General features: G+C 40.4%; 1 protein-coding gene across 1 annotated transcript in view; it reads right to left on the reverse strand.

Annotated features, from left to right (window-relative positions):
- Window positions 1-18,890, reverse strand: part of TENM1 (teneurin transmembrane protein 1) — a 406,739-nt gene that overhangs the window by 174,203 nt on the left and 213,646 nt on the right. Inside the window, exons 13-15 of the mRNA XM_004713061.2 lie at window positions 14,388-14,507; window positions 7,741-8,002; window positions 5,083-5,350 (exon numbers count right to left, since the gene is read on the reverse strand). Of these exons, the coding sequence (XP_004713118.2) occupies window positions 5,083-5,350; window positions 7,741-8,002; window positions 14,388-14,507 (650 nt within the window). The remainder of the gene's footprint in view (window positions 1-5,082; window positions 5,351-7,740; window positions 8,003-14,387; window positions 14,508-18,890) is intronic.

Raw genomic sequence — 18,890 nt, forward strand, 5'->3', positions numbered from 1 at the left:
CCAAACAGCCCTACTATCAGGCAGAGACCATTGCAAGCTTGATATCGATACTTGGCCAGTTGACCACACTATAGACCCAACCTGAATTTGTTCTGGGGACAAGCATCTCTTAGATGTTCCATGACAAAACTTCTTCCCTGCCTTCTTGAATGTTGATGGGGTTCTTCGCTCTCTCACGTATTATTTGCATTTTTGTCTTTATACTAATGTGATCTTATCCTTACTACCTTAATGCAATTTGTTTTCACACTGTTTTCTGTGGGGTTACCCAGCTGTGAAGTGCAGGAGGAGTGGATGCACAATGATGCACAAAGATGCACAATGAGTGGATGCACAATAACTGATATAAGGTGTTACAGGAAATGGAGGCAGGGGGTTAGGAGGGGAAGGAGATTTGGGGAGTAAGTAATGAAGGTGTAAAGGGGGAGGGAGCATTGGAGCTGTTCGTGATTACACATCTCATTTTGGGGACAAATTAAGCATGGGGGGAGGGAATGCTCTAAGATGGATGTGGTGGTTATTGTATAATTCCCTCTTGATAGGTTTGAACAACTGAACTATTCAATTATATGATATGAGAATTATGTGTCAATAAAACTGTTAGAAATTTATATATGTGAGGGGGTGACTCCCCACAAAAAAACGGAAAAAAGTCCACTGGGAAGAGCCTTTGTAGTATGCATCCAGCCCACCCCTCCAGTGAGCATTGAGCAACTGGGTTTGAGTTAGTACACTCAGTGGCATCACCTGGGAATGTTCTGTCTGACCACAGTGAAGTTTTTCATGAAAGTAGTTTCAGCTCAAACCTCATTTTTTTGTGATGGCCAATGTAAGAGAACAGCACGGGGCAGTGAAATTTTGTTTCCTACTTGGGAAAAATGCCACAGAAACTAATTACTAGTGAGGAGACATGATGCTATTCTTATGACCCCGAAAGCAAACATCAATCAAGCCAGTAGAAGATGCCATTATCCTCTCATCTGAACAAAGCTGAAGTGAAATCAAAGTCAAAGATCAAGATGATGCTTATTTGTTTGTTTGTTTGTTTGTTTATATGAGGGGGATAGTGCATTTGCAGTTCATGTTACCAGGTCAGAGAGTTAATCAGGCTTTCTCTTTAGAGGTCCTGAGAAGATTGCCTAACAGTGTTCAACAAAAGAGGCCTGATTTTTGGCAGACAGGGCACTGGTTTTGCCACCATGACAATGTACCGGCTCACACACCCATCTCAATGCGCCAATTTTTGGCAAAAGACAGCTTGCCTCTCTTGTCCCATGCACCTTACTCACCTGACCTTGCTCCTAGAGACTTCTTTTTGTTTACTTGATTGAAGAGAGACATGAAAGGACAGTGATTTGATGACAGAAGAGGTGAAGGAAAATACAAGGGAGGGGCTTTTAGCCATCCCAACAAATGAGTTTGAAAAATGTTTCCAAGAACGGAATTTCAGATTTGACAAATGTATTAAGTGTCACGTAGAGTACTTTGAAGGTGCTAAAGTTGTTTTGTAAAAAAATTTTAAATACACAGCTTTGAAAAAAAATATTTTGGGGGTGCCCCCTCACATGTATCTATATATATGTATGCATGCATAAATGCATACATATACATATATATCTATATAATATATATTGAATTGGGGAAAAACCAGCAAGGGTTCTGAGGAGATTCATAGAGAATTGGCTCAGGAGGATCTCTGGAGAAAAGTTAGAGGGATATTTTGAATTATTCCACCCAGTGAAGCAAATGCTACAGGATAATATCCTGGCAAGGAGAAGATGAGGCGTTGGGTCACATCAGTCAGGGTCCCAGCAGGAATCAGATGTCATGCTCACAAGCGTTCGTGCAGAGACCTGAACAAAGGGATTCTTTACAGAGGTGGGCAGAACTACCGGCTTTCCCTGAAAGGAAGCCATCCCCCAAAACGAGACCTACTTATAATTTTGCCTCTCGCTGAAATATAAGGCATCCCCCCCAAAATAAGACCTCCCCGAAAATCACTGACAGTCGCATTGCAAATGCACTACGAGCGGGCTACCTTGACAAGAAGCACTCATTTAAGGACAGTGCTATTGCTAAACATGAGAGATTTGGTCCACTGATTCTGAAAGAATTGGAGTCACAAGAAATTCACCAGGAAATTCAGGGTTTAGATTGTTATGATGATGCTCCAGAAGATGATGACATGACTGTCATTGAATAAATGAGTAAATGTACCATAGATTGTTGTACATGGAAATAATGGTAGTAACAAGAAATTCTTTTTTTTTTCCTCAAGAAATTTTGATACTGTAGGATTCAGTTTGTCCGGTTATGCTGGTTTGTGATGACAACTACAACCGTACTGTATACAGGTAATACATTTCCTTTTTTTTGTTGTTCAACAATGAATGTGTACCATATTCTTCTTATTGGGAAAATAAGATATCCCCTGAAAATAAGACCTAGCGCATCTTTGGGAGCAAAAATTAATATAAGACACTGTCTTATTTTCGGGGAGAGAGGGTAGGAAAATCAACAACAGAAAGGGACCCACCCAGCGACTGGAAACAGTGGGAAGGTTCTAGGCTTGCAGGGGCAAGGGGAGGAGATGATGATTGAAAGAAAAGGAAGGCCAGTTACTTTCGAACGTTATCACTCCCAGAACTGCATGTGAAGAAGCAGTGACACACGAAGAGAGGCAAATGCCCAGGCTTCTCTTTCCTTCTAACCTCGAGTCTCTAAGTGGGTGTCACCCACTGACCAAGTCAAATGGGAAGCTGGGGGCAAAAGAGTCCACTCAATGTAGTCTATAGAAGCCAGCATCTCAGGGCACAGAGCAGAGTTAGAGAAAGGCAGAGAAGAGATTGTTCATGCATGTGTGTGTGTGTGTCCAGGGGGGCAAATGAAAATACCAAACGGAGAATGAGTACCTGCCAATCATACCCATAGCCTCCTGCTTAGTGAAGCTGAGGCAACACCCATCTGCACAGACTCCCTGTGATCCCAATCCTCTGGTCACAGCAGAATTGAAATCATAATACCAGCAACCAACTTGAGTGCATATCATGTGCCAAGCACTTTGTATTACTCGTCTCATTTAACTCTCATATCACAACGAACCTATGACTAACATACTATTTATGGCACTCATTTCATAGATGGAGAAACTGTGGTTCTCAGAGACTAAGTAATTTTCTCAATGTTACACAGCTAGTAAGTCAGGAACATGATTTGCAGCCAGGGAGGCAGGCTAGCTGTAGAATTGTCCTTTTACCCATTGCAGTCACCGCAGCAGGGATGGAGCACGCCTTCTTGTGGGCTGGCCAGCACCCTCATTGGCAATTCTAACTGCCTTACTGTGGTATTTTATACTGTAGACTGGCTGGCACAATCTAATATTCCCTCTAATAGGGATTGGGGTACAAGATAGAAAGAAAATCAGCCAACCATAAATCATGTGAAGCTAAGGGAAAAGGAAGGTAGTTCTCAGGGCAGGAGAGAAGATGAACTCCAGGGCTGAGGTTCATTGCCACTGTAGGGAGCTGTGGAGGGAACAACTTGTCAAGCTACTGACCAGACAACGGAGCCAATATAGGCCTTCTAGAACTACAAAGTTTCCTGAACAGGGCTGCAGTTGTCTCCTGTTCTTTCTTACTTTCCTGTGGTTCTTCTCGCCAACTCCTCATTACCCACCCGAGGGAGTCGGAACCTATTTCTTGAATTCGCACAGAGCACTGCACAGATGAGCGAATTATTTGACCACGTGAGGGCCTCTTGGGCAGAAACGGTTCACCAGCGTTTCTCCCCGCTCGCTGTTTTTCCTCTGAAAAGAAGGAGCGGAAAATTGACACACTGTAGCTTAAGTGGCACCTCGGGTCCCTGGTGGTGCACTGGTTAATGGACTTGATGATTATCCAAAAGGTTAGCGTTTTGAGCCCCCCCAATTCTCCTCTGGAGAAAGACGTGGTGATCTACTTCCGTAAAGATGTACAGTCTTAGGGACCTTGTGAGGGCTGTTCTATTCTGTCCTATAAAGCCCTTATGAGTTGGTGTGGGTCAGTCATCCTGGGGCTCTATTGTGATGGAGGCTGTGGAGGGAGGAAATTAAAAAACATCTCTTCGGGAGCACTTTAAAAATAGTCTTCTTGTCTGTCCAAATGTGGTTTCCATGAGAAGACATGAAAACCAATAGCTCCCAAATGGGCATCCACAGACTTGTGGCAGGTCTCTTATGAAGTTTTTGGTGTGTTCCCCAGAATGAGAGCAATAAGACACCGAGGTCTGTTTGTCTGCTCTCTCTTGGGCTGTTGCTGTTAGGTTGTTCAGTTGCTTACCACCATTTCTTAGGGCAGCTTATTTCCCATTTTTTGATGCTAAGGCCTCCTGTCCTTCTAGACAGTATCAGCTAATAGTGTTCCTCCCTCTTGGTTTTTTCTTTCTTGGAAATATTTTTTCTTGGAAAAATAAAAGGTTGGAAAGTACATTTGGGTCTCAATTTTTAATAAGTGTTATTTGTCTGAGAGACTGAGGGCCCAAACTATAAAACTGTAGGCCCAGAAGCCTCTTGAGGGTTCCGCTATGTCGAAGATGCCAGGTTTTCAAGTTGTCAGATTACAGTAAATCAAAAGGCATCGGAACAAAGAATGAGGTTCTTTTTTAACCTTCAGAAGATACAAGTTAATGTAGTCTAACCATCTTAGACATAAGAGATAATAAGTGGAGATACCAATAAGTTAGAATTTTGTAGTTTCTAAGTGGAAATGACAGTCTAAATGTCAGATCTAAAAAACGTGGCCCAAAGAATGCCACACCTAAGGTCGCAGTTAGAAGGCAACATTCAGCTCGGGGGACAGTTACCAGTCGGATATTGCGTGATTTCACTGGCATGCAGCCATCATGAAAAGGGAACTAAAATTGGTTCGAAGTGCAAATGTCTCTAGAAGGAATGCTAAACACACCCAGAGGGACGGATTTCATGCAAAATGCCTTCGATCCTTTACGTAGAGGAAACCCCATAATTATTCCAAATACAATTAATATGCAAGTAGTATTTTCTCTTTTGTGAACATAACACTGCTACAGAGAATTGGTTCAACATACCCAAAGCTTCGGCCAGGCCCCAAACCTTCTGTCCATAGATGTCGGTCTTGTTCCAAGCAAACGTGTAGACAAGATTAACTGCAGCAGGAAACCATTTCTGTGTGAGTCGCCCTTCCACAGCTACTGTGAGGTGTACTTTTATCATCCCTACAGGAATCGTTGAATGCGTCAGAAGGATCCGTAGCAAGGTTTTATACCCAGGGGTACGGCTGCTCAAATAACTCAGCCTCACAAAGCTGGAAGGAATGGGGATCTCCTCCTGGACCACCTAAAAGAAGAAAAGCCAAATGGGGTCTTAGCAATGATCACAAGCAGACAAGGAGACTAATGCATTTTTGTCTTGAAAACACATTTATAGGGATGTATGCATGTCAAAGCATTTATTCCCAAATCTGTGTAAGGTTGTGCACCATGGGTTCTGAATTTTGCTTCAATCTGGATGAGGACAAGAAACACAGTCAACTCTGATGATCGGTCTTCCCTTCCCCCCGATGGGACACACCAAAGGGACCAATTTTGCTTTTTCAGCAGTGTTTCCAAAATTGCTTAGGAGTTAGGAAAGATCACACTCCTAAATGTCAGGCAATTCAGTGCTATGGGCTCCGTTAGGGGCTCTATTTCATATACATACAAATCTTGTTTGGTGCTAAGTCATATATCACCCAACCATTCCTTGTTTAGGCTAGACTCTCAAAGAGAAGGATTCCACACGCAGGCCCAGGCAGCGATATTTTATGACGAAGATTATAGTTTCTCTAGAATGAATCTTTACTAATGCCATCAAACTTGTCTTCTTTGGAACTTTGGAATGACCCCAAGGGCCAAATCTTTAATCAAATTTCACTTTCATATTTCTCTATGCCTAGATGTACCAGTAGCTGGGAACACATTTCTCTACGTTGGCACTTATGGCAGGCAAGCAAATAACTCACCTGAACTCTTTTGCTAGGGAGCCTGGTGGTGTAGTGGTTACGCATTGAGCTGCTAACCAGAAAATCAACAGATCGAAACCACTAGCCACTCGATGGGAGAAACACTAGGCTTTCTACCCCAGTAAGGAGGTACAGTCTCAGAAACCCACAGTTCTACCCTGTCCTGGAGGGTCACGATGAGTTGGAATCAACCCAATAGCAGTGAGTTTTTGGGAACTCTTTAACAAATTTTGTGTGAAATCTTGATCTCAGTGTGAAACTAATTTAATTAATTGTTCATATCTACTTGGCTAGTATCACAGATGGAGTTGAACAAGAAATAGTGACCAAAGTGAAACCTTGTGTTCTGTGACTTTTGTCTTTTGAGGCATACGAAGGAAGAGCCCATCTTAATGAACACTTGAATTGTGCGGCTATTTTCATGCCCCCCACTCCATTTTAGTTCAGACTCTGGTCCCTTTCCTCTCCTCCAAACTAGTGCACACACTGAAGCGACTGTTAAACATGGGGTGTCTCTTATTGTCTCAGACTTCTGATCATTGTCCTATTTCTGAAGACATCAATTCCCCTTGTCTACTTTTTGTCCAGTTTTTCCTCTTGTACATTAGCTACTTGATACCAGAATTGCCCATCAGCTCCATCTTCTTAGATACTGGCAGAAAAACAATAGTGAATGGATGAGTGGCATTTAGCACTTTAGCATTTAAACTCTCTCAGAGAATATGCAATCCTAGATCATTTTGAAAATCTTTTGTGCTGAAAGAACACCCAGACTTACTAACGACATCTGTGAAGGATTGGTGTACCAGTTAAATGTACTCATTAGCTACTGTCTTGAGTTTTTGCCTTCCTATCTACAGAACAACAATGAAAATGACAGGAGGGACAATTTGAGCTCCTTGTCCTATGGAAACTTTTCTCAGGTGGTATCCTCTGACCACTTCTAATAGCTGACAGGGATGTACTGATAAAAGAAAAAAACAACAACTCTATTTTGGAGTGTCCATTTACCTCATTTTGAATATACTTCCTGAGTTTTGAACATGTAAAATGTATGAGTTCATTTCAGTGGCTTACACATTCAACTACCATTGCAATGTTTCTACAATGTGGTGAGGGAACTGCACTATGGCCATCTGAATGGCTTACTATAGAAAGGAAAACATTGAATGTTGAATTAAAAAAGGCATTCTAGAATCCCAAGGTCTAAAAACTTTAAAGCTTGAATACTCAGAAAGGAAATATGAAAAACAAAAAGAAAAAGCCTGAAATGACATTTTGTAGTTCACTTGAAAATTACAGTTACAAAACACAGTTTAACAAGGGACGTTTTCATCAGTTATATGAACGAAGACAGAGGATTCAAAGTAGACAACGGGAAAACTAGATTTTGTAAGAAGCTTTCATTGTAGAACCACAAAAGATCTAAGCTCATAGACTGTACTGTTATCAGAACAGAGTCAGCTAGCTTTGTTCTTTAGAGCATAGTGTTTATTTGGTCAAGCTCCCGGAGATTAACTCTCAGAACAGCTAGTTAATCTTGCTCTGTTCCATACTCTGGTGATATGTGTACCAAAGTGATTACACTTGAAATCTTTTCTTGACAAGTGAAGGGCAGTACATTGTAAGGCTGGCTAAGGCAACAGGAAAAAGTATCCAGCTACTCTGTAATGGTGACTACCTTCTGATACTACAATTATATGTATTCTAAGGCCAATGTACCCACCTGGAGCTCTGGAACAATAGTTCCCCTCTCTGGACAGGATCCTCCAAATGAAGTGAGTGGCGAAGGAAGCACGATTGGGTTTGGGCTGATAAAGTTGGAGATATCACAGGATGGTGGGTCTGATACAACTCTTTGCATAGTTACTTTCTCCACCACAATAAACTGATTCCAAGGCAACCACAGGGTCCTCTTCTCAGATAGGAAAGGTGATCGGTCAAAGATTAAGATGACAGAGATCCCACCAACTGCTACAAGGTCAAAGCTGAGGAAAGAAAAAAATAGAAGATGGTTTCATCCAATGAGCAATCAAAATCGAATTAATGTCTTAAAAACAGATTGAACTTGATGTTTTTTCTTTCTTTGGGGAAACAACTATACCCGTCTGCACTCTCTATTTTGTAAGTGCCCTTTTGCTAAATATTTATTCAATGGATGACTTCTTTTCACTCTCTAGGAAACTTCTGAGAGTAATTTCCACATCATAAACTAATTTTAATACTACCCTAAATGAAAGCACTACATGCATTTCTCCAAAGCCTAATCTGACAACATCACTCCACCTTCAGGTAGTAGAGTTAACAGAAAGATAACCATTCAATATTCAGCAGCATCTTTAATATATAATGCATTATTCATCCTCAGCAATTCTTATAATGTAACATATGAAAAGTGAGAATCCAAAAGGTTAAATATCCTGTTCAGGGTCACAAACATAATGTCAGAAACTAGAGGATGTCCTCAAGATCACATTTGAAGGAAGACACCAGTAGAGGTAAACTGTTCAGTGAAATTTGCCTGAAGTATAATTTTCCTGAGCCCTTCACAAAGGGAAGCTGTTGGCTTTCTATTCTAAATGGATTCTAGATTTCGAATCTGTGATTCACTCTACAAAATGCCTTTTGCTTTCCTACTCTAAGACAGCCTGTAATGGGTTCTGCCCATCTCCACCAATAATGCCTTCTGTATCTGAAAAAGCAAGGCTATCTCTCCTGAAAGCAACCTTGGCTCATTTCTAGATGTAGTCTCAGACACATCGATTTCATTGGACCATAACAAACTCAGATTTCAGTCCATTTGACACTAGATTATTCTCCTTTCTCTTTTAAGTATAATGATGTCTTTGGGATAATGTATTTAAAAGCAGTCAGAAAGCATGAAATTCCATATAAAAATAAGAATGGTGAATTATTATCATTACAGCTTAAAGATGGATAAAGGCCAATATGATGCTCCTTTAGTATTCAAAGCAACTTAAATCCACAGGAGAGAAAGGTAACCAATTCCTTACATTACAAAAGATCTTTTTGTAAAACACTTTTTTTTCCTTCAATTTTTAAAAAGCCCTGATAGGACATTCGACTTAATTATGGACATTTCACCACTACCTTCATGTGACATGTATCATATGTCTTGTAGTGTTACCAATTGCATCTTGTAGAAATCTTCCAGATGAGATAAATGGATGATTAACAAAGGATGGCTAATAATGTAGTTTTTTTCTACTGTTGGTTTTTCAGTTAAGTAGTTAAAATAATAAAGGCAGTTCCCAAAAAGAGCATTTGAAGGACCGTTATAGGAAATAATCAGGGTTTCAACTAAAAAAAAGATACCCAAATGGCTTATGTTTTAAGACACAGAAGCTGAACTCATGATAACGCAGAAGGGGATAAAGGTAAGTGTAGTGGGGAACATCCTAAACTACCTGTCCAGAAACCGTTCACGTTCAATGGTATTTAACTTTGCGTTCTTGGGATTGTTTATTTGCTTCACCCAAAGCTCACCTCAAAACTAAAGTGGATATTTATTTGAAAAGAAAAACAAAATCAACCATCCAAACCAGAACATATGCACCCAGAACATTTTCTCTGCCTCTAAAAAGATTCAGCAAAAGGGCTGCCATTTTTGTTTGGTAGAAAGAATGTGGGCTTTAGCATCATACATATCTGAGTTTGAATCCTAATTATGACATGTTAAATCTGTGTCTTGGGGCTACATATTTAGCCTCCAGTAGCTTCAGTTTCTTCATGAATAATACTCACTGCCATTGATGCTGACTCTTAGCGACCCTATGGGACAGAGTAGAACTGGCTCTGTGAGGTTCTGAGACAGTAAATCTTTATAGGAGTAGAAAGACCTGCTTTCTCCCACAGAGCAGCTGGTAGCTTTGAACTGCTGACCTTGTGGATCACAGCGTAACTCATAACCATGACGCACCGGTGCCCTTCATGAATAATACAGGCTCAAATTATTTAGCTATTATTATAATGAGATAAAGATTTAAAACGCACTCATATATAGGGGCTCTTCTTCTCTTGTGACCCCATGAGGGAAAGACTTGGTGATCTGCTCCCATAAAGATTAAACTCAAAAGCCAAACTCATTGTCACTGAGTCCATTCTGTCTCATAGCCATCCTATAAAGATTACAGCCTAGAAAACCCTATAGAGCAGGTCTATTTTCTCAAATGGTATTGCTGTGAATTGTAGTGGATTTAAATCCACTTATCAACAACAATTCAAATTAACTAGGATGGCTTTTCTTTACTTCTGTGTGCAGATACGGTTTTAAGTTCTCCCAAGGACTTCCACTGAGCTTCCAGTGATGTTGTGGTTCTTGTTAGGTGCCATCGAGTCGGCTCCGACCCATAGAGACCCCATGCACTACAGAATAAAACACCACACGGTCCTGTGCCATCCTCACAATTGTTCCAATGGATGAGCCCATTGATGTAGCCACTGTGTCAGAGAATGTTCTTTCCTGACAACATGTCCAAAGTATGTAAGATGAAATCTTGCCACCCTTGTCTCTAAGGAACACTCTGGCCTTCTTCCAGCACAGATCGGTTTGTCCTTTTAGCAGTCCATGGTACTTTCAATGTTCTTCTCCAACACCACCATTCAACTGCATTGGTTCTTTTGTGGTCTTCCTTATTCAATGTCCAACTTTCACTTGTATATGAGGCAACAGAGAATACCATAGCTTGGGGCAGGCGCACTTTATTCCTCAAAGTAACATCCTTTCTTTTCAATACATTAAAGAGGTCTTGCACAACAGATTTACCTAATGCAATATATCTTTTGATCTCTTGACTGCTGCTTCCATGAACATTGATTGATGGTGAGTTTTATGTGTCGACTTGGCTAAGCTATCACACTCAGTTATTCATTCAAACACTAACTTAGTGCTGTTACGAAGGAATTATAGAGTTGGGGTTGACTTTAAGAAACAGAGTTTTTCCTTAATGACATGGGGGAGCCTCATGTCATCAGTTGGAAAGGCCTTAAGAGCAAAACAGCTTTTCTTTAGGAAGAAGAAATGCTTCCTCAAGGCTGTAGCTTCAGCTCCTGCCTGAGAGTTTCCAGTCTGACAGTCGGCTCTATGAAGTTTGGGCTTGTTAGACCTTACACTCACATAAGCCAGTTCCTTCTGCCTGGTGGAGTCCTCACGGATGCATATGGAGTGACCCCAAATCCATGAAAGTCATTCCAAATGACAAATAGCATTGCTCTCTGAATGATGAAGCCTTTGGGGTTTCTTCTACCACATACCACACACATTGGGATGGGTCATTAGGAACCGGTTATAAAGTCATCTGCTAATGTGCATAAACAGGTTCAAGGGAGAGGACATTTTTATTTGGAGACTATTGTTACAACACTATAGGTCACATCAGTCCTGTCCATCGATGGAAGACCCTGCCTTCATGGTATCCACAAATGAATAAACTCTTGCCTAGAGGAGAATTGGAAGGATGACTGGCTTTATCTTGAAAAGTCATTAGAACAAAACTCTTGAGGCCTTTAATGCTTCCCAAGAACCTTCGGAGGTAATTATTGCTTTGTTGATTTTATATATCACCAGGTGAACAATTTATATATAGTTCTCTTCCAACTGCACACTTGTTAAATAGCTAAATTGAAGATGGCAAATGATAGAGGACTAAGTGCCAGATTACTGAGCTTGACAACTTGCATGGCGTAGTGGTTCCACTTTGGGCTTTTAACTACAAAGTCAGCAGTTCGAACCACCAGCAGCTCCATAGGAGAAAGATGAGGCTTTCTACTCCCATAAAGTATTACAGTCTTGGAAATCCATAGGAGCAATATTCTATGCTGTCTTATAGGGTTGCTATCAGTCAGAATCAGCTCAATGGCAGTGTTTGGGTTTTGGTTCTGGACTAATTACCCGTGTTAATTTGAATGCATTAGTTAGATTTGGGGCCTGAAAATTTCCATCTGCTGACTATGAATAATGACACTAATATCTACCTCATGGATTTGTTGCGTGGATGAAAAAGAATAATATTTATGAAAGTTCCAGGCATATTATAGATACTCACAAATATTTGTTTTTTCACAAGCATTGCCCTTTCCCACTCTTCTGTTTCTTGGACTCCTCTCTATGTTAATATCTAATCATTTTTACACTTTTAGGCGGCCCAGACTTCCTGTGCTTTGTATATAGCACTTTCTGCTTTGTATTTATCACTTTGGTCCCATGACCTAGACCTTTCCTGGTCCTGGAGCAAATCTATCAGTTACTTTGCACAAGTGCATGATAATGAGGATAGTTCTATATCCCACACAAAATATTTGCATTTAATAGTGACTTTGGAATATTCTGTAGCTTGACCCAAATCAGTGATCCCTATGGTGGGAAGTTACAGGCACTAAGATGGATGGGATTGAGATTGGGCGCCAGAGGACCCTTTGAGCATCTCTCATATCATATGGTCTACTCAATAACTAAATGTCCATATCAGCCTTTCTACAGCCCCATTGCCCTCAGGTAAAGTTTCTTTATGATTTTCTACTTTTGAAATGTACTTACTCAATCTGAGATAGCAACAAGCAGAGACATATAAATGGAAACTCTCCTCACACTGTCACTTTATGCCCAAGAGATGACAGTAGGATACAGTCTGGTTGACATTTGGGCCACGTATTTCGAATGCTTACACCCTTTGTGGAGCCTGAGGGGACAGTTATTGCCAGAGGGAACTCTGGCTAGTATCTGTCATCTACACAAACCTGGTTCTCACAGTGAGCTCTGCAGAGGAAGGTCTTGGAATTTTATTTAAAGCTACAAATACACAAAATAACAACAAAAATGTCCCTCTTTAATGCTTTCTGGAAACAGAAATTTTTCGACTTTGTAGACCTTAAAATCCTTTGAGATTCTTTTGTTAATAACAAATAGTTCACGGAAACCTTTGTATGCAGGCTGAAAAAAAAGCAAAAGAGCGTGTATTGGTTCTCCATAGAAAGTCAAATGCCCTGGGGGTTGGGAGATGGGGCAGGGAGGGACAATCCATGGAAAGAAATAGTCATTTCTCAATTTCTGGAACAGGGCTGAAGATGCTGGACAAGGGAGAGGCTAGTTTTGTACAGGTCACTGGAGAGTGAAGTACCAACATTCCATTGTTTGATCTAATTGAATTAGCAGGAAGTTCCCATTACAGACCATTTGAAGGAAAAAGTAGTCTTTATTTTTCTCACATCTGAGCTGTGCAGACTCCCTGCTAACAAGGTAGTTCTGTTAAGCTTGTCAGAATGAATTGATGGCTAGTTAGTAGTAATTAACGATATAATTTACATATAGACAATTCATATGACTTACTGAAGTCCTTAAAAAGTTGCTTTCTGAAAGGAGGTTCATACCCTTCCTTATTATCTTTTACAACTCTTTGTGGAAAGCATGTTCTTGACAGGCATAGCCTAATTTGAACGATTATTAATTCTGAAGTGGTAAAGGTTGACTAGGTTCTTGAAAGGAGATAGTATCTCACTTGGTGATAAAGTTCTGACCCAACACGTTTCTTGATGATACTAGTGATGTGGCTTATTATGAGTCAGATGTTTTAAGGCTAACCACCCCTGGACCAGGGCACCTCAAAGACATTATTACAGTGCTCCTGGGAGCCATAAATAGGTTCCTTTAGGCTAGACACATGTGCCTGTTGCCTCAAATATTCTGAGAAAATGTCTTTCGAAATGATAGTAAAAACAATGTTTTTGTGAGCAAAACTTTCTGCAAGACGAAAAGATTATATTTAGTGCTTTCACATCCCAGGGCTCAGAAAACCTTGAGAAGTCGTTGAGGAGCAGCATGGCTGGTGCTTATGGTTAAATTACCAATTCCTTTTGTCAAGAGCTTCCCTAGTTAGATTGGCTATGCTTTCAAATTGTAGTCACTAGTCACATAGACAGACTAGGGAGGACACGAGGCTTTACTGAACCCAGTTAATGGGGTTGACTTCTTTACATTTGGAAGGAGCCCTTTGGAAATCGTCATTTCTGAAATATTTGGGGGCTATCATGGAAGAATGGCGTAACAGCTCAATGGCCCCTGGTTTATTATCTTCGTCATCTCACAGAATTCAGAAACTAGCTTTATAACTGGAATTAGGCAAAGGATAGAAAACTGTCCACGTGGCCAGGGTTTAAAGGTGCCTTGAGAGTAATGGTGAGAGTTTAGCAGAGTGATTTGGTTTGAATGAGATGGGGGAAGAGAGAAAATAATTAGCGCCTGTGAGTTATCTACTCAGCAGATGCAGCTGGAAGTAAGACAGGCTTACCATCACTGTAGCATTTGAGCTCTGTTTTACCGCTGGTAGAAGTCGATGATCAGAAGCACTTTCCACCTACCTTCCATCTTGTCGGCTGATGGTAAACCCATAATCACTGTGGTGCAAGAAGCTAACATTCACTCCCACAAGAGGGGTTCCATCTATAGCCACCACTTGGCCTCGAATCACACAGGCACGCCTGCAACATAAGACCAAAGGCAAATAAATATACTTAAAAAACAAACCCTGTTGAAACTAGATTCTAGAAAGAAATTGCAGAAATTCTGGAAAATATAGTCAAGTATAATAAGGAAAAACCATAACTTCACAACCAGTGGTCGCTGTTAGGTGCTGTTGAGTTGATTCTGACTCATGCCCCAAAGTACAACAGAATGAAACACTACCCCGTTCCAGAGCTGGCCTCACAACTGCTGATAGGTTGGAGCCCAGGTGTTAATCCATTTCGTTGAGGGGCTTCCGCTTTTTCACCGACCCTTTACTTTACCAAACATGATGTCCTTCTCCAAGGATTGGTCCCTCTGGATGACACGTAGGTGAAACTAGGTTGCACCCTCCTCACTTGTAAGGAACAATTTGGTTGTACTTCTTCAAAACAGATTGGTTCATTCTGGCAGTATATGGGACTTTCTATATTCTTCCTCAATATCAACCAGTAATGATTAATAATAGCATTAGGGAGGATGTATGTGTCTTTTTTACTCATCAAAATTAAGATCAAACATGAGATAGCTCTGCATTCTGCTATTTTAAGTTACCACTGTGTTAGTGTCCAATCTAATTTGCAATTTCTTAAGGTTTTATTTAATTGTATTAATCGTGTCTTAATATAATAGTCCACAACGTGTTTAACCCATCCCTTATTTCAGATATTTACGTGCATCAGATTTTATCTTGCATTGACCACTTCCCTTACAATTCTACCCTTTCCCCCAAATGTTATCACCAATATCAGTTTGCTGTGCACGTTCTCTATGCACTTACAGACATGGATCTGACCATTTTTAAGGCTTTTAATACATGTTGCCAAAATGCCTTTTCTGGAAAAATAACAACAACAAAACAAAACAAAACCAACATAGTTGAGTGAATTGTAAGAATTAAAGTCTGCAAAAGAAACATAATTAATACCTGACTATGGTTCCCTCTTCTTTTTGTTTAACTTAAATAAAATATTTCAGGGCATTTTCTTTTTAAACAAATGAATCTTATCCTCTCTCAAGAAAATAGTGTCACTAAACAAGTGAGAGCTCACCCTCTACATAAGGCCAGAGTCCACTAAAATGCATATACTTTCAGTGCTGGACTGAATAACAGAATATTTTAATTAAAAAAAAATAAGCGGTGGGGGAAGAGAGTAGAACTAAGAAAAAAATGAAAAAGAAAAAGAGGAAAAGAGAGCTCAGGTTTTATAAAGTTCACCTTCGGAGGTCTGCTAATCCATCTTGTTGAGGGTCTTCCTCTTTTTCACTGCCCCTCTACCAAACATGATGTCCTTCTCCAGGGACTGGTCTCTCCTAACAACATGTCCAAAGTATGTAAGACAAAGTCTCACCATCCTCGCCTCTAAGGAGCCCTAGTTCTTCCAACACAGATCAGTTTGTCCTTGTAGCAGTCCTTGGTACTTTCAATATTCTTCTCCAGCACCACAATTCAAATGAATAAACTGTTCTTCAGTCTTCCTTATCCAATGCCCAACTTCCACATGCATATGATGCAATGAAGAATTCCAGGGCTGGTGGGCAGCCCGTTCCTTACTCCTTGCTCTTCAACGCTCTAAAGGGGTCTTTTGTAGCAGTTTTACCCAAAGCAATATGTCTTTTGTTCTCTTGACTACTGTTTCCATGAAACACGATTGTGGATCTAGGCAAGATGAAATGCGGGACAACTTTAACTTTTTTCTCCACTTATCAGGATGTTACTTATTGGTCCAGCTGTGAGGATTTTGGTTCCTACTGGTAAGGCAATTCTACACCCAGTCATTTTAATTGTTACCATTAATCTAGATATTGTGTCTTTCCGCAGCTATACTAGGCTCCATCACTTTGTTTTTCTTTTTCAGAACTGGTTGGTCTTCTTTTCTATTATTGTATGACAAACATAGGCCTACTTCTTTTCTTTGCTGCTTATATTTGTGAAGAAGCCAGACCGATCAGCTAACGTCTCATCAAAGTCAGCATTATTCTGTACATACCCCTTGTTTTCCCCTCTTCCTTCTGTATCTCATGCAAAGCAGACTAGTCTTTGGACTCTTCTGCTCTTTAATATTTCCCATATTTTATGAAGCATGCAGATGTGTGTGATAACGACTCATCAAAGTCATCATTATTCGAGACACTGTCTGTTCTTCTCATTCATTTCCCTCTTCATCATTCATAAATAATGTGCACAGACTTGTCTTTTAACTCCCTATGTTTTTTATTCCTCATATTTTATGATCCCCCCCAGCATACAGCATGTGATAAAGCCCCATCAAACTTATTATTCTACATTTATCAATATTGAACTCTCTTTGTAATGTATTACACCTTAAATGTCCTAAGAGTCCCTATATCTTACCACATTTGTTCCCATTATTTACACACTTTATGCCATCTACTTTTCACAAGAATAATTCTGAGCTCCTTTTTTTCTCCTGGATTACTATTACTTATTGTAATCTTTGATCAACATCAGTCATTTTGGGTCAGTATACATTACCTAAATTTTGAGACAATGCAGGAAGGCTTGAAGCACTTTCTGATGTAGATCAGGGGTTGTAGCCTTCAATAAACATGTAGTCCCTGACTCCATTGTAAATAGATTTCGATGTAAGCTAAATACTATATATATAATTACCTTTTATTTTCAGTCTTACTAAAGTTGGTGTATTTGGTTGCACATTGGGCTGTGATCCACAGGGCTGGCAGTCCGAAACCACTAGGTCCTCTGCTGGAGAAAGACTGGACTTTCTACTCCTGTAAGTTACAGCTGTGGGAACCCACAGGGGGTCACTATGAGTCAGCACTGACTCGATGGTAGTGAGTTTGGTTTTGGTTTTGCTTCTGATTATGTTTCTCATATTTAAGGCAGCATATATAATTCCTCTTTTTCCATGGCTTCCAAAAAGAAAAAATATCCAAAGCTCACTGACATCTAATTGATGCCAACTCATAGCGACCACCAGTGGGTTTCCCAGCTGTTATTGTTGAGGTGTATAGAAATCCCCTTCTTTCTCCCTCTGAGTGGCTGGTGGTTTTAAACTGGTGACCTTGAGGATTGCAGCCCAATGCCTAACCTCTCTATCATGATGGTTAGGTCCTTACTATTAGGCATCTTCCCATTTCTTCTTCCAGAGCATCCTGCGGTGTTCTCAAAGCACCTCTTCAATTGGCCTGTGTGTGGCCAGTCTCCAGGAAACATTTTGAGCACTTAACTCTATTTGCTACATCAGAACTACTCCCATCTTAAGTCCTAATTTTTCAAGGACTTTCCCTCTTTTGAAATCTATCTAATTAAAAAAAACACACCGTCTTAAATAAACTCAGTGGAGTCACATTTGGAGCCCTTGAAGAGTACTGCAGATGCTGACAAGGAGTTGATGGAGATAGTCTGGCTGATGGAATTCTTTTGCACTGTTCCATCAGATGCTAGAAGCCATCTTCTGAACTGTCATGAAATTAGCCCCTGTACATCTGCATAGCACCTAAGTGCCCACTGTTGATTTTGTGTGTGTGTGTGTGTGTGTGTGTGTGTGTGTGTGTACATAGTGGCAATGGCAGGCATTGTATGTTTTGAGGTTTGGCTTGGGACCCTCTTCTGATACACAGAATTTGAATCCTGAAATGTAAAACCAAAAAGTTACTGCTGCCAAGTCGATGCCAACTCATAGCTTCTCTATAGCACAGGGTAAACTTCCCCTGAGGGGTTCCAAGACTGTTACTCTTTGTAGGAGTAGATAGCCTCATCTTTCTCCTGCAGAACTTCTAATGGTTTTGAACTGCTTACCTTGTGGTTATCAGCCAAACACGTAACCCCTATACCATCAGGGCTCCTTTCTGAAACACAAGGGGTCTTCAGAAAGTTTGTTGGAAAGGAATGGAGTGAAAAGAAAATGGAATTTTTCCAAGAACTCTGAACCCACCTTGTATTTGTCCTGTAATGGATGGCACATATGGTTATCTTGAACTTCTTTTTTTTTTTAGAATTGCACTGTATTGCTTATTGTTATTATGCCATCGGGTCGGTTCCAACTCATAGCAACCTGATGCACAGCACAACAATGTATTGCATTGTTTATAAAGTAAAGATTCTATCTAAGATGTCAAAAACACATCGCTGGTGAGTTGATCGTGACTCCTAGTGACCCTAGAGGAAAGAGTAGAATTGTGCCCAGAGGGCCTCCATGGCTGTGTCTTCATTTTTATTTTTTAAGGTCATCTTATTGGGGGGCTCTTCCAACTCTTGTTTTAATCTATACATCAACTGTATCATACATAGTAGTACATATATTGCCATCATTCTTTTCTAGACATTTACTTTCTGTTGAACCCTTGGGATCAGCTCCTCTCCCACCCCCCATGGC

Source organism: Echinops telfairi, unplaced genomic scaffold, assembly GCF_000313985.2.
Source record: "Echinops telfairi isolate 266 unplaced genomic scaffold, ASM31398v2 ScPeMD7_6080;HRSCAF=6971, whole genome shotgun sequence".
Lineage (NCBI taxonomy): Eukaryota > Metazoa > Chordata > Mammalia > Afrosoricida > Tenrecidae > Echinops > Echinops telfairi.